At 35.7% G+C, this 12,539-nt stretch overlaps 1 protein-coding gene across 1 annotated transcript in view; it reads left to right on the top strand.

Moving 5' to 3' along the window:
• Positions 1-12,539, top strand: part of ADGRB3 (adhesion G protein-coupled receptor B3) — an 871,792-nt gene that overhangs the window by 825,653 nt on the left and 33,600 nt on the right. Inside the window, 1 exon segment of the mRNA XM_012650418.1 lies at positions 11,189-11,284. Coding sequence (XP_012505872.1) covers positions 11,189-11,284 — 96 coding nt within the window.

Below are 12,539 nucleotides of genomic sequence, written 5' to 3'. Positions count from 1 at the left end.
GCCCGGCCTCCTTTTTCATTTCTGATTAAGCTTATTTGGGTCCTTTCTCTTCTATTCCTGGTTAATCTAGCAAGAAGTCTATCAATTTTGTTTATCTTTTCAAAGAACCAACTTTTTGTTTCATTGATCCCTTGTATTGTTTTTTGTTGTTGTTGTTTTGTTATGTTTTCCATTTTGTTTAGTTTTGCTCTGAACTTTGTTATTTCTTTTCTTCTGCTGGCTTTGAGTTTGGTTTGTTCTTCCTTTTCTGGTTCCTTGAGCTATGTCATTAGATTGTTAATTTGTGATCTTTCTGTTTTTTCGATGTAGGTATGTAAGGCTATGAATTTTCCCCTTAGTACTGGTTTTACTGAATTCCATAGATTTTGGTAACTTACGTCCCCTTTGTCATTCAGTTTGAGGAATCTTTTGATTTCTACCTTAATTTCATTATTGACCCAATAATCATTCGCCAGCAGGTTGTTTAGTTTCCATGGCTTTGTGTAGAATTGAGTGTTTCTCTTGGAGTTGATTTCTAGTTTTATCTCACTGTGGTCTGAAAAGATACATGTTATGATTTCTATTTTTTTTTAATTTGTTGAAACATGTTTTGTGGCCTAAGATATGATTAGTCTTGGAGAATGTCCCATGTGCTAATGAGAAGAATGTGTATTCAGTAGTTTTTGAGTTAAATGTTCTGTAAATGTCTGTTAGGCCCACTTGTTCTAGAGTCCCATTTAAGTCTGCTGTTTCTTTCCAGTTCTGTCAGTAGGATGTTGAAGTCCCCAGCAATTATGATTCTGCTGTTTAACCTGCAATAAAATATTAGCAAACTGAATTCAACAGCACATCAAAAACATAATCCACCATGACCAAGTGGGCTCCATCCCAGGGATACAAGGATGATTCAATATATGCAAATCAATAAATGTGATTCACCACATAAACAGAAGCAAAAACAAAGACCATACAATCATCTCAATAGATGCAGAAAAGCATTCCACAAAATTCAGCACCCTTTCATGATAAAAACCCTCAACCAACTAGGCATAGAACGAATATATGTCAAGATTATAAAAGCCTTTTATGACAAACCCATAGCCAACATCATACTGAATGGGGAAAATTTGAAAGTATTCCTGCTAAGAACTGGAATAAGACAAGGTTGCCCACTGTCACTAATTTTCTGTTCAACATAGTGCTGGAAGTCCTAGACAGAGAGCAATCAGGCAAAAGAAAGAAATAAAGGGTATCCAAATGAGAAAAGAGGCAGTCAAACTATCACTTTTTGCTGATAATATGATCTTATATATAGAAAACCCCAAAGACTCCACCAAGAGACTCCTGGAACTGATAAATTAATTCAGCAAAGTGTCATGTTACAAAATCAATGTACACAAATTAGTATCATTATTATATACCAATAACAGTCAAGCTGAGAGTCAAATCAAAGACTCAATACCATTCACATTAGCTACAAAGAAAATAAAATACCTAGAAATATACTTAACCAAGGAGGTGAAAGATCTCTTCAAGGAGAACTATGAAATACTGAGGAAACAATCACAGACAACACAAATGGAAAAACATATCATGCTCATGGATTGGTAGAATCAACATTGTTAAAAGATCCATACTACTCAAAGTGATTTACAGATTCAGTGCAATCCCCATCAAAATACCAATGTCATGTTTCACAGATCTAGAAAAAATAATTATATGCTTCATTTGGAACCAGAAAAGAGCCCAAATAGCCAAAACAATCTTAAACGAAAAGAATGAATCTTGAGGCATCACATTACCAGACTTCAAACTATACTATAAGAATTTAGTAACCAAAACAACGTGGTATTGGCTGAAAAATAGAGACATAGACCAATGGAACAAAACAGAGAACCCAGATATAAAACCATTTCCATACAGCCAACTGATCTTTGACAAAAAAGACAACATTATACATTGGGGAAATGAAGCCTTATTCAATAAATGGTGCCAGGAAAATTGGATAGCCACATGCAAAAGAATAAAACAGGATTTGCAACTCTCACCACTCTCAAAAATTAATTCAAGATGGATAAAAGACTTAAATGTAAGCATCAAACCATAAGAATTCTAGAAGAAAATGTTGTAAAAACTTTTCTGTTAATAGATACCAGCCTGAGCAAAGAATTTATGAAGAAGATCCCAGTGGCAATCACAGCAACAACAAAAAGAAATAAATGGGACTGATTAAATTAAAAAGCTTCTGCACAGCTAAGGAAATAATCAACAGAGAAAATAGACAACCTACAGAATGGGAGAAATTATTCATAAGCTATGCATCTGATAAAGGGCTAAAAATCAGAATCTACAAAGAACTCAAGCAAATTAGCAAGGAGAAAAAAAAACAACCCATTAAAAAGTGGACAAAAGACATGATCGGAAGTTTTTCAAAAGAAGATAGACAAATGGCCAATAAACATATGAAAAAATGCTCAACATCACTAATTTTCAGGGAAATCAAATTAAAATCACAATGAGATATCACCTTATCCCAGTTAGAATGGCTTTTATTAAAAGTCAAAAACAATAGATGCTGGCATGGAAGCAGAGAGAAAGGAACACTTATACACTATTGGTGGGACTGCAAATTAGTACAACCTCTGTGGAAAACAGTATGGAGATTCCCCAAAGAACTAAAAGTAGACCTACCATTTGATCCAGGAATCCCACTAGTGAGTATTTGCTCAAGGGAAAAGAAACCATTTTATCAAAAAGTCACCTGCATGCAAATGTTTATTGCAGCACAATTCAAATTACAAAGATGTGGAATCAACCCGAGTGCCTATCAATTCATGAGTGGATTAACAAAATGTGGTGTATGTATACTATGGAATACTACTTAGCCATGAAGAAGGATGAATTAATGCCTTTGGCAACAATTTGGATGGAACTGGAGACCATTCTCCTAAGTGAAACATAGCAAGAATGGAAAAACAAACATCACATGTACTCACTATTAAACTGGAACTAACCAATGAGCACATATGTGCACAGATGAAAGTAAAACTCAGTGGAAATCAAGCAGGGGGGCGGGAGGAGAAGGGGATGGGTCAAAACCTACCTAACGGGTACAATGAACACTATCTGGGTGATGGGCACACTTATAGCCCTGACTCAAGCATAACAAAATAGATACAGGTAACAAAAAACATGTGTACCTCCATAATATTTTGAATTAAAAAAATGCCATATAACATTACTTATATATACAGAGAACAGATTTCAGTGTAGAGCAAGTTTTCAGAATTCCTAAAAGGAAGGTGTTACTGAAACACTGAAAGACTCTTGTTTAAAAGGGTTTTTCAAATCCCAAGGAACATATCATAGGAGGCTTCACTGAGCCCATAGAAATTCTTTTTGACCTTCTAAATGTATACTGCTTGACAATAACAATGGTCTCATAACATTTGTGACCACATTGCCCTAACATTAACCATGGTCTGAGAGAACAGATGTATCTCCCCATATCCTCTGTGTCTCCTGTAAACAATTGTTTCAGAAAATGCACCAAAGCTTGTGGAATAGACAGTTACCTGTAAAATATTGGGTAATGATTCATATCTATTAATCTATTTGATAATTTATAAAAGATCCGACAAATGTAGTTTTATCTCTACTGCTTTTTCACTTTAAAATATTTTCTTCACAATAACTCAAAATAATCCATGTGTATTTTTCTTTCTTAAAAATGTATAAGCAATGTAAGAAACATTTCTTCTTGATTTAGAGACTGGATACACATATATCTCTATTCCTATGTATTTTTGACATACACTAACATAATTTTGTCCTCTTTAGTCTTTAATGACTACCCTAATATGAATTCAAAAGGCTTTACCCATATTTACTTGTGTAGTCTTTCTGTGGAGGAGGTGGGTATACACAGAGAAGGAATATAGCCTTGCAGTTTAAGAAGAAAAGAAATGAAGTAGTATAACTGTAGCATTTTGAATGCGGTATGTATGGAGTCTGACTTATTTTAAAAGTGCTTTTGCTTTTAGTGGGTCCAATTTTAAAACTGAAATCATTTCAGATCAGGGGAGAAGAGCAAAATGATCACTGTGGTACTTTCAACTCAATTATATTCCACTCAAAAAAATTAAATTTTGCATAACTATTTTTTCTGACCTCCAGACCTGAAATCTTAATATTTAAATTTCATCAAATTTGTATTTTTGAAAATATAGTTTCTTCTTCTGGAATAATTTTTTCTTTTGAATTTCTATAGTAAATGCCTGTGGAAAAAAAGGAGAAAACAGAAAGAGGGAGTAAGAATTTTAAAAAGCCATCTGATTTATCATAACACATTACTTCAGCAACAAAACCTAGATCTTAGAAGCTAATATGTGTAACAGCTAATAAGATAGAATCTAATAGAACAAGTATAGATGTTTCCTTCATTTATCCATCATCAGTTGATTAAAATTCATTGCATTAAGCAGATAACAACATACACTATTTACCATTCCACACATTGCCATGGAAATTGAAACGACACAAAAGTCATGAAATCTTTGAAATAGTTACTGTTGCTAGGAAACCACTTTCTTGGTGCCTGCACATTCTTCTCATCTCTCTGTCTCTAGCTGTGTCTGGCTCTAGGACAATCTTACAGCTTGATGTCAGAGGGGGAAAATAACAAGATTGTGATACAAAATAAGCTACAATAAAACTCTTCCCTAAATGGAAGGAAAAAAGGAAAATGCTTAAGTGGATAATTTTGTTGTATCAGTGTGTGAGAATCCTGTGGCCGTTCTATACTGTCACAAACTGGGACAAGCTCCTCTTTTCTTTTTTCCAAGCACTGGCAGGAGGTCTAGGCTGCACCAGATGAGGTCCAAAAATCTTGATCCAAACCTGGGAAGCAATTTTGTAGAAAAATGCTTAAAATAAAAATGAATTGTTTTTTTCTCTCTTCCTTCCTTCTTTCTTTTGCTTTCTTTTGCGCTTCCTTTCCTTCCTTCCTCCCTTGTTTCTTTCCTTCCTTCCTTTCTTTCTCCTACTCCCCTTCAACTTTTTTCCCAATTTCCCATTTAGTCTTATTATTTTCATAAAAAGTACAGATAAACAAAATTATTTACAAGCACATGACAGTGAATATGTAAAACAGACAAGCATTCTTTTCTATCTAATCTAAAACCAATATTCTCCCCAGTGCAAACAATTGAAGAAAATAAATGAAGCCAGTAGTGATTAGAAAACTAGACAACGATTTGAAAAGAGTCCATATTGCATATAATATACAATTATATCTGTAGTTCAGATAAAGAGTTGCATGAATCTCAGAGCTTGACCACTCACAGGCAAATTAGGTATGACTCATTAGTATAGAAGGGTATGTATGTGAGCTCTCCCTTAGTCAAGGATGGATCAGGGGTTTTAGTTGGTCTTTGCAGAAGAAGGAGTAGGTGATAAGAGACTTTAGAACTCAATGGGGTCCTGAGTGAACAGTGAGGTTGAAGGATTAAGGAAGTGAAAGTTTCAAATAGAAGAAGACAGAGAGAAGTTACTGGGCATATGGTTTACACAGAATGGAGCAGGTGGTGAATAGTAGACAATATGCTCATATCCTATATACTTTTTCCCAGAAAACACCAACCTTACTTCTCTCAGGAGTCATTCCATGTCTTTGGCAGGGAAATATAAACTCTACCTCTCATTCCAGATTAGGTTTTCCTGATTTAGCATAACTGCAATTATATTATGAAGATTTGTATCGGTTTTAATCTTCACATGTGGTTCTCCTAGTCCATGCAGAGATTTAAGGGGTTAACAAGAGCATGATATCAGATGAGTGAGATGGCATCAGACAAGTTCAGACACAGAGAGTTCACAAGGGAGATTGACGAACTCTGGCGTGCCTGCCAGGTAGCATCCAACAGTGGCTGCTGTAACCCAGAATTCTTCTGCTGGAGCCTCCCACTACCCTCCCAGCTGTCCCTCACTCTGGGTGGCAGCATGGTTCTTCTGTCTGTTGTCAGGGGAGGTATCTAGACACAGGCATGTAGATGGGCACGTCCACCTCCCTCTCCTTTCACACTCTCAGGGTCCCCTTGCAAGATTGTCAAACTGGCAACAAGGAAGTTCAATATGTCTTGAATAAATGTTTAAAATGAAAACTTATCTCATTACCTTTTTTTTTTATCATGGCTTAAGTATTTTATTGTATATATATATATACTACATTTTTCTTATCCATTCATCTGCTTATGAACACTTAGGTGGATTTTTATATTTTTTTTTATTTATTTCAGCATATTATGGGGGTACAGATGTTTAGGTTACGTATGTCGCCCTTGGCCCCCCCACCCCCACTAAGTCCGAGTTTCAAATATGTCCATCCTTCGGGTGGTGCGCATTGCACTCTTTGTGTATGCAAATACCCGTCCCCTCCTCCCTCCTCCCCCCTCCCCCCTCATTACCTTTTATTTCTTATATTTTATCTAAATCGTAAGAGATAGAAGATTATGCTGTAGCAACTTAATTTCTGACCAGTTGCAAATAATTGTTTTGATTCATTCCTTCGCTTAAACTATCTTATTCTTTGCTTAGTAAGGCCATTAAGGGTGGAGGCAAAGTGGTGTATTGGAATGAGGACTAGCTTTCCAGTGATCTGGTTCCATTCCCAGCTCTGCCACTTATTGTTAAGATCCTGGGCAAGTTACTTAAGCTCTCAAAGCTTCAGGGTCCCCATCTATGACACTGAAATAATGTCCGCCCCAAAGGGGAAGGCACGAGGCTGAAAGGAAGCATCAGCTGTGAAGGCATGGGATCATGGTGTCTGGCGTATAAATTCCCTTTCCTTTCTTTTCCATTTGCATGTCTGAAAAATGCTGCTACATTTTTTCAGATCATGTATATAAAATATCATCTACAGAAGCTTATATGATGCCCCAAAACTGATACAAAAAGTAATTTCAAGGTAAAAGGCTAAAACAATTTTAGAGATTAAGTGAACCTTTAGGTGTTAGAAGATTCCAAAAGAAAGTCATTGGGACTGAAATTTGGGTCTGTAGTCCATATTTTTCTTTTATTGTATAGCAAATGACAAGCCTTCATTTTTGTTTGTTTATTTCCTTTACTATCAGAAAAATTAGGTAATATTTTAATAGTGTGAAGCAATTCATATTGCATGTATCAATTGACATAATACACATGAAATTGAAAACAGTCTTATTCATGTCATGATTAAATTATGTGCAATTTAGTATGATTGAAAAGAGCTGAGCCATCTGTTCACCTATGAAACAATAGAAACAGTAGTAGGCATGAGACTCAGAAAAAGCAGACCGCACAAGAAACTCTTCTCCCCCCTACCAAGGAAACGGTCTCACATAATTACAATAACGTAACTTTCTTTCTTTTCCTGGCTTAAAATGATCCTCCAGAGTAGGAAGCCCAGAAGAATAACGAGGTAAAACCATCCTCTTAAAGGTGAAGATTTGGAGTTTGAGTTGTTCAGTAGCTAAATACAGAGCCCATGTCAAACTGTGCGACCCTTTCCTGCGAGGTTTCTTTAAATTGCGTCACTGCCAAACACGCTCGGTGCTCTTCCCCAGCAATCGCTAAATCTGGCACCGACTTTCACAGTGACACTCTGCCAGCTGCCTTCAGAGCGAGGACCAATCCAGAAGCTCTCAGTTTGCTGCTGCTGAGATGAACTGAATTCTCCTCCCTGTAGGGGAGACACAGGAGAGAGACACACCCCTGCAAACCTCTTTGAACGCATGTCTCATCCAGGACTCTATCCACAACATGAAGGGTTTACAGATTTTTCAGGAGTTTTTAGAGCAACAGCCAGCAGGATCCAGTAAAGATATCTTTGGAAGTGTATGGCTGGATAGATACTTTTCAGGAGACAACCTTGATAGCTTACTGTTTTTTCCTCACCTTATTTTGTGATGTTTCTTTTTTTCATCTCACGATGTGCCATCAAATTTTCTTAAAGTCCCCTAAGTGTTCCAAGGCTAGTTACATATCTGTTCCTTGCTACTCTCCCGAATATTTAAACCTATGCCTACTGATTAAAGTGAAAGATCTATTGCAAGATTATTGTAAAAAGAAGAAATTTTGAAGTCTAGATTTTAACTGCATCATAATTTATCTTAAATATTTAATTGTTTTCTACAGGCTTATTTAAAAATTGTATTTACTGGTCTCAAGTAGGTTCTTTTAAATGTTAATTTCACAGGAACTCAAAGTTACGATAATTTTAGTAACTAATAAATTTTAGGTTAAAATGTTACCTAAAATAAGTGATTTGTTCTCCCCAAATAGTGAATCAAAGACTATTATTGTCCAGCATTGCAATTATGAGTGTTGGCACAGAAGATTTTAATTTCAGCCTAAGACAGCCAGATCTAGATTCTGGGTTTTTTAAATTTTCCTTTCTCTTTTATCTTTTTAATGCTTTTTCCTTATATGGAATTAATATTCTTATAGATTTGCTTCTTAGAAAATTCTAGTTGTTCTTCATCAGCACAATTGATATTGATTCACCAAAATCAAAACTTTCTGTTTACCTGATAGAAAATTCAATTAATTATCAAAATATTTACAAATAGCTGTGAATGCTTTCTCTAGGTACTGTCGTGCCTGAAGCACCTTCTTCTGTGATAGGAAATATGCACTATGAAATCTAGTCTAATCATTTTTCCTGACGGTGTTGGACAAATAACAAAGCCAATTCATCTAGACTGGCCAAACACATTTTTAAGACTGTTAAAAAATTGAATGGAATATGTGAAATCAAGGAGAATTTCTTCTGCAAATCTTTCTGAATTAGATGTATCAGAGGCACTAAAAGTGTCAGAGAATCTAACACTTAAATTATGGCATTTATATTACCATTAAACTGACCCTGAATCTACTGGAAAATTTTTATACTCTTCTGTTTTGTATTTCTTCTAAACAGCATTGACTGACTCGTGAAGCTGACATCATTCTCCAGGGTAGAAATGCCCTTAATCCATTGTCGTATTTGGGAGTTTAGTAGTTGAAGGTGTTGATTTTGTGTGTGTATATTCTGAAAAAGAGTTAGATTTATTTTATATCTCCCTCAATTAGTGAATTTTTAAGAGAAATTTACAGAAGTTGTTTTTCCATATTTCATTGTTAGCCAGAAATATTGACAACTGCACTCTGAAGGTCTGAAAATAGAAAGTGGATAACGTGACCCAGTTGAATTAATGTTTGGTGTTACCAAAATGTTTCATATTTTATATATAGTGATATTTAGAAATAGGTTTGAAAGAAATGTTTGTGTGACAAACTCCCAGAACGCAACATTTATAACATATTGTTTATCTTCCTTTAGAAACTGAGCTTCTATAACAGTTGCCTTAGGGCACAAACAGAAAATTAGCAGGTGCCTATTTTTCTGACATCAGTTCTTCAGATTCTTTTTTTCTAAAAACAGATATACTTTATTAGTGGTTTCCCCAATTTGATGATCTGGCAAATATTAGACTCATTACCAATTTTTGATTATTAATGTGTCACATTATAACCAACAACACATTTTTAAGAAAAATGAGGAGTCTGGAAGCATTTACATCTCAAAATTCCAACTTTGTCCTGATGTGTCTCCACTGGGCAAAGCTGGATGATCTCATTCTAAATATTTATCCAGTTCTTTAGGAAAAGGTGATCAGACTAGATTTTACTGCACCTGTACTTTTACTGATGTGTTTGAAAAAGGAAATAAGAAAATACCTTGCTGAATTATATCAGGCAGCTCCTCATTCTTTTTCAAGGAAATTCCAGATTTAGAAACATTAGAATCATAGAATGGAAGAGAGATCAGAGAACACTGAGTCCATTCCCCCTCCCAATTCTTTTATTTCCCAGCTATCATGGCCACGTCATGAGGATTTAGAGCCCGAGATGGAGAAACAGAGGTAGATGAAGGTCTCATTATTAGACTTGGGGCCAGTCTGTGGTCGTAACTAAACTCGGTGTTACTTTCCAAATCCTGCAAATTGGAGAAAGACTGCTAATGACTGTGAAATGGGTGAGAGCACAAGGAAGAAGCCGAAAACAACTTAATAGGATCAGTTTTTTGGTTTTTTTTTCAGGCAAACAGGTATATTGTGCACATCTCACATCAAAACAGTGACAGGATATTTTATGGAAGTGCTTTTCAAAACTGTAGATCTTTATGTGTTTACATTGGTAGTCTTTATAGTGGGGTTTCAGTATAAGAGGGAAAATACATCATTTATGCTTTGCTTTTTGAATCCAATAAAACAGATTATAATAAAGAAGGAGAATAACAATAATATGAAGTCAGAAAAATAAAGTATTAGTAAAATGACCTTGCCATCAACTTGGGATGAGTAGCCACTTGTGAAGATGTCTATGAACAGCTCGTGAGGAGCCTCATGAATCACAGGAAGTGCAAAGGACATGCTGGTGCAGAGGCGTCATGTGATCCAATAACCACCAATTGCTTCTGTGTTTGCTGTTCAGCTATTCGTGTTTACTGACTCATATTTAGTAAAAGAATTAATGTTCTTAGAACTTCCTTGTGATATGTTTGTTCTTTGTTCAGAATTTGATTATGAATGGATATTAGGGAAATTTGGCTTTGCTAGGTGACTTTTTATTCCCAAGACAATCGATCAGAAGTTTTGTTTTGTTTTGTTTCTCTTTTGTTTCATTGTGTTTTGTTTTTACATCAGGGCATATAGCACTTGAAGAGAGGAAAAAATAGTCTGCCCAAAGATCCCTTACATGAGACATAACAGGAAAAATCCCAAATCAATTCCAGTCAAAAGATCATTGAGTAATCTCATTTTTCACAATGTTTAAAGCTGTTATGAAGATTATGCCATACCAAATAGTAAATCTCCCTTGAAAGATATATTATTTGTAACAGTAGAATAAATCTTCCCTCTGGCAGGAATTATGAGCACTGAGCCATATATAGCCATTTTGATAGCTAAGGAGTTCCCGGTACTTCCCTCTGTAGATTATAACAAGTGATAAATGTTTTTGGAATAAAGCAAAATCCAGGTACACCAGCATTCGTATTAAGAAGCAGACAAAGTGCGTATTAGATTATAAAATAATAACAACCATTTTCTCATAGTTGATTGCCAATGTAGACAGTATCTGGTCATTATTAAGAGAGAAGAAAATTAATGTGGCTCTTTTCCCCCCACAGGTTCAGGATGCGTTTAGATGCCGATTGAGAAACTGCCAGGATCCAATCAATGCTGATTCCTCAAGTTCTTTTCCTAATGGGCATGCTCAAATCATGGTGAGTTTTTATTTTTCCTCTGTTAAGTACATTATGATCTCTCAAGAACATAAAAAAAAAAAAAAATCCCTGTTGGTAAAATGGTATCCCATTTCGAGAGACTTCGGCTTTAGTTCATTAACAGACTTAGAACTCTGATACCGGATAAGTATTCTGTCTGGATTGCTTGGGAGTCCAGGATTTGTTGTTGGCCCCCTGGGGTGTTGAGTCTGGCAGTCCTCTGCAACACTGCCTAGTATTTTCAGCCTTACACAGAATTAGGTCTAATGATTTTTGCATAGGCTTTTTTTTTATTATTATAAGTGTTATTGTTTTTTATTTCAATAGATTTAGAGGGTACAAGTGTTTTTTGTTATATGGATAAATTGTATAATGCTGAATCAGGGCTTTTAGTGGACCCATCACCAGAATAGTGTACATTGTACCCGACAGGTAATTTTTTATCCCTCATACCCCATCCACTGTGCCTCTTTCTTAGTTTCCACTGTCCATTACAACACTCTATGACCACATACACCCATTGTTCAGAGTCCCACTTATAGATGAGAACATGTGGCATTTGTTTTTCAGTTCCAGAGATACTTCACTTAGGATAATGGTCTCCAGTTCCATCCAAGTTGCTGCAAAAAGCATTATTTCATTCCTTTTTATGGCTGAGTAGTATGCCACAGCATATGTGTGTGTATGTTTTATACATACACATACTGTATTTTCTTTATCCAGTCATTAGTTGATGGACACTTAGTTTGATTCCATTTCTTTGAAATTGTGAATCATGCTGTGATAAACATTCAGGTGCAGGTATCTTTTTGATGTAATGATTTCTTTTCCTTTGGGTAGATACCCAGTAGTGGGATTGCTGGATTGAATGGTAGGCCTACTTTTAGTTCTTTGACATAGGAATTTTTTTTAAACAGATCGGAGCATGATGGGACCTGTGCTTCTAGTCTTAAAGCAGTAGTTCTAAACCTTACCGGCAAATTGGAATCATCACAGGAGCTGCACACCCCAGATTAATTAACATCAGAATCTTGGGAGTGGGACCCAGGTAGCCATGATTCCAATGTGCAGCCTACTAAGAGAACCACTGTCCTAAAACATAAGGAGTAGCCACTCTTCCAGTGAAACATCAGTTATTGCACATGAGGTTTGACTATTGGAATTAAGGGGTACTTTAGGCATAACCATTTTGATGTATTTTAGAAATGAGCTAAGATTGAAACTGTGTCATTAAAAGCAGAATGTAAATAGGAAA

Source organism: Propithecus coquereli, unplaced genomic scaffold (assembly GCF_000956105.1).
Source record: "Propithecus coquereli isolate 6110/MARCELLA unplaced genomic scaffold, Pcoq_1.0 Scaffold324, whole genome shotgun sequence".
Lineage (NCBI taxonomy): Eukaryota > Metazoa > Chordata > Mammalia > Primates > Indriidae > Propithecus > Propithecus coquereli.
This window is presented reverse-complemented; position numbering and strand designations above follow the sequence as displayed.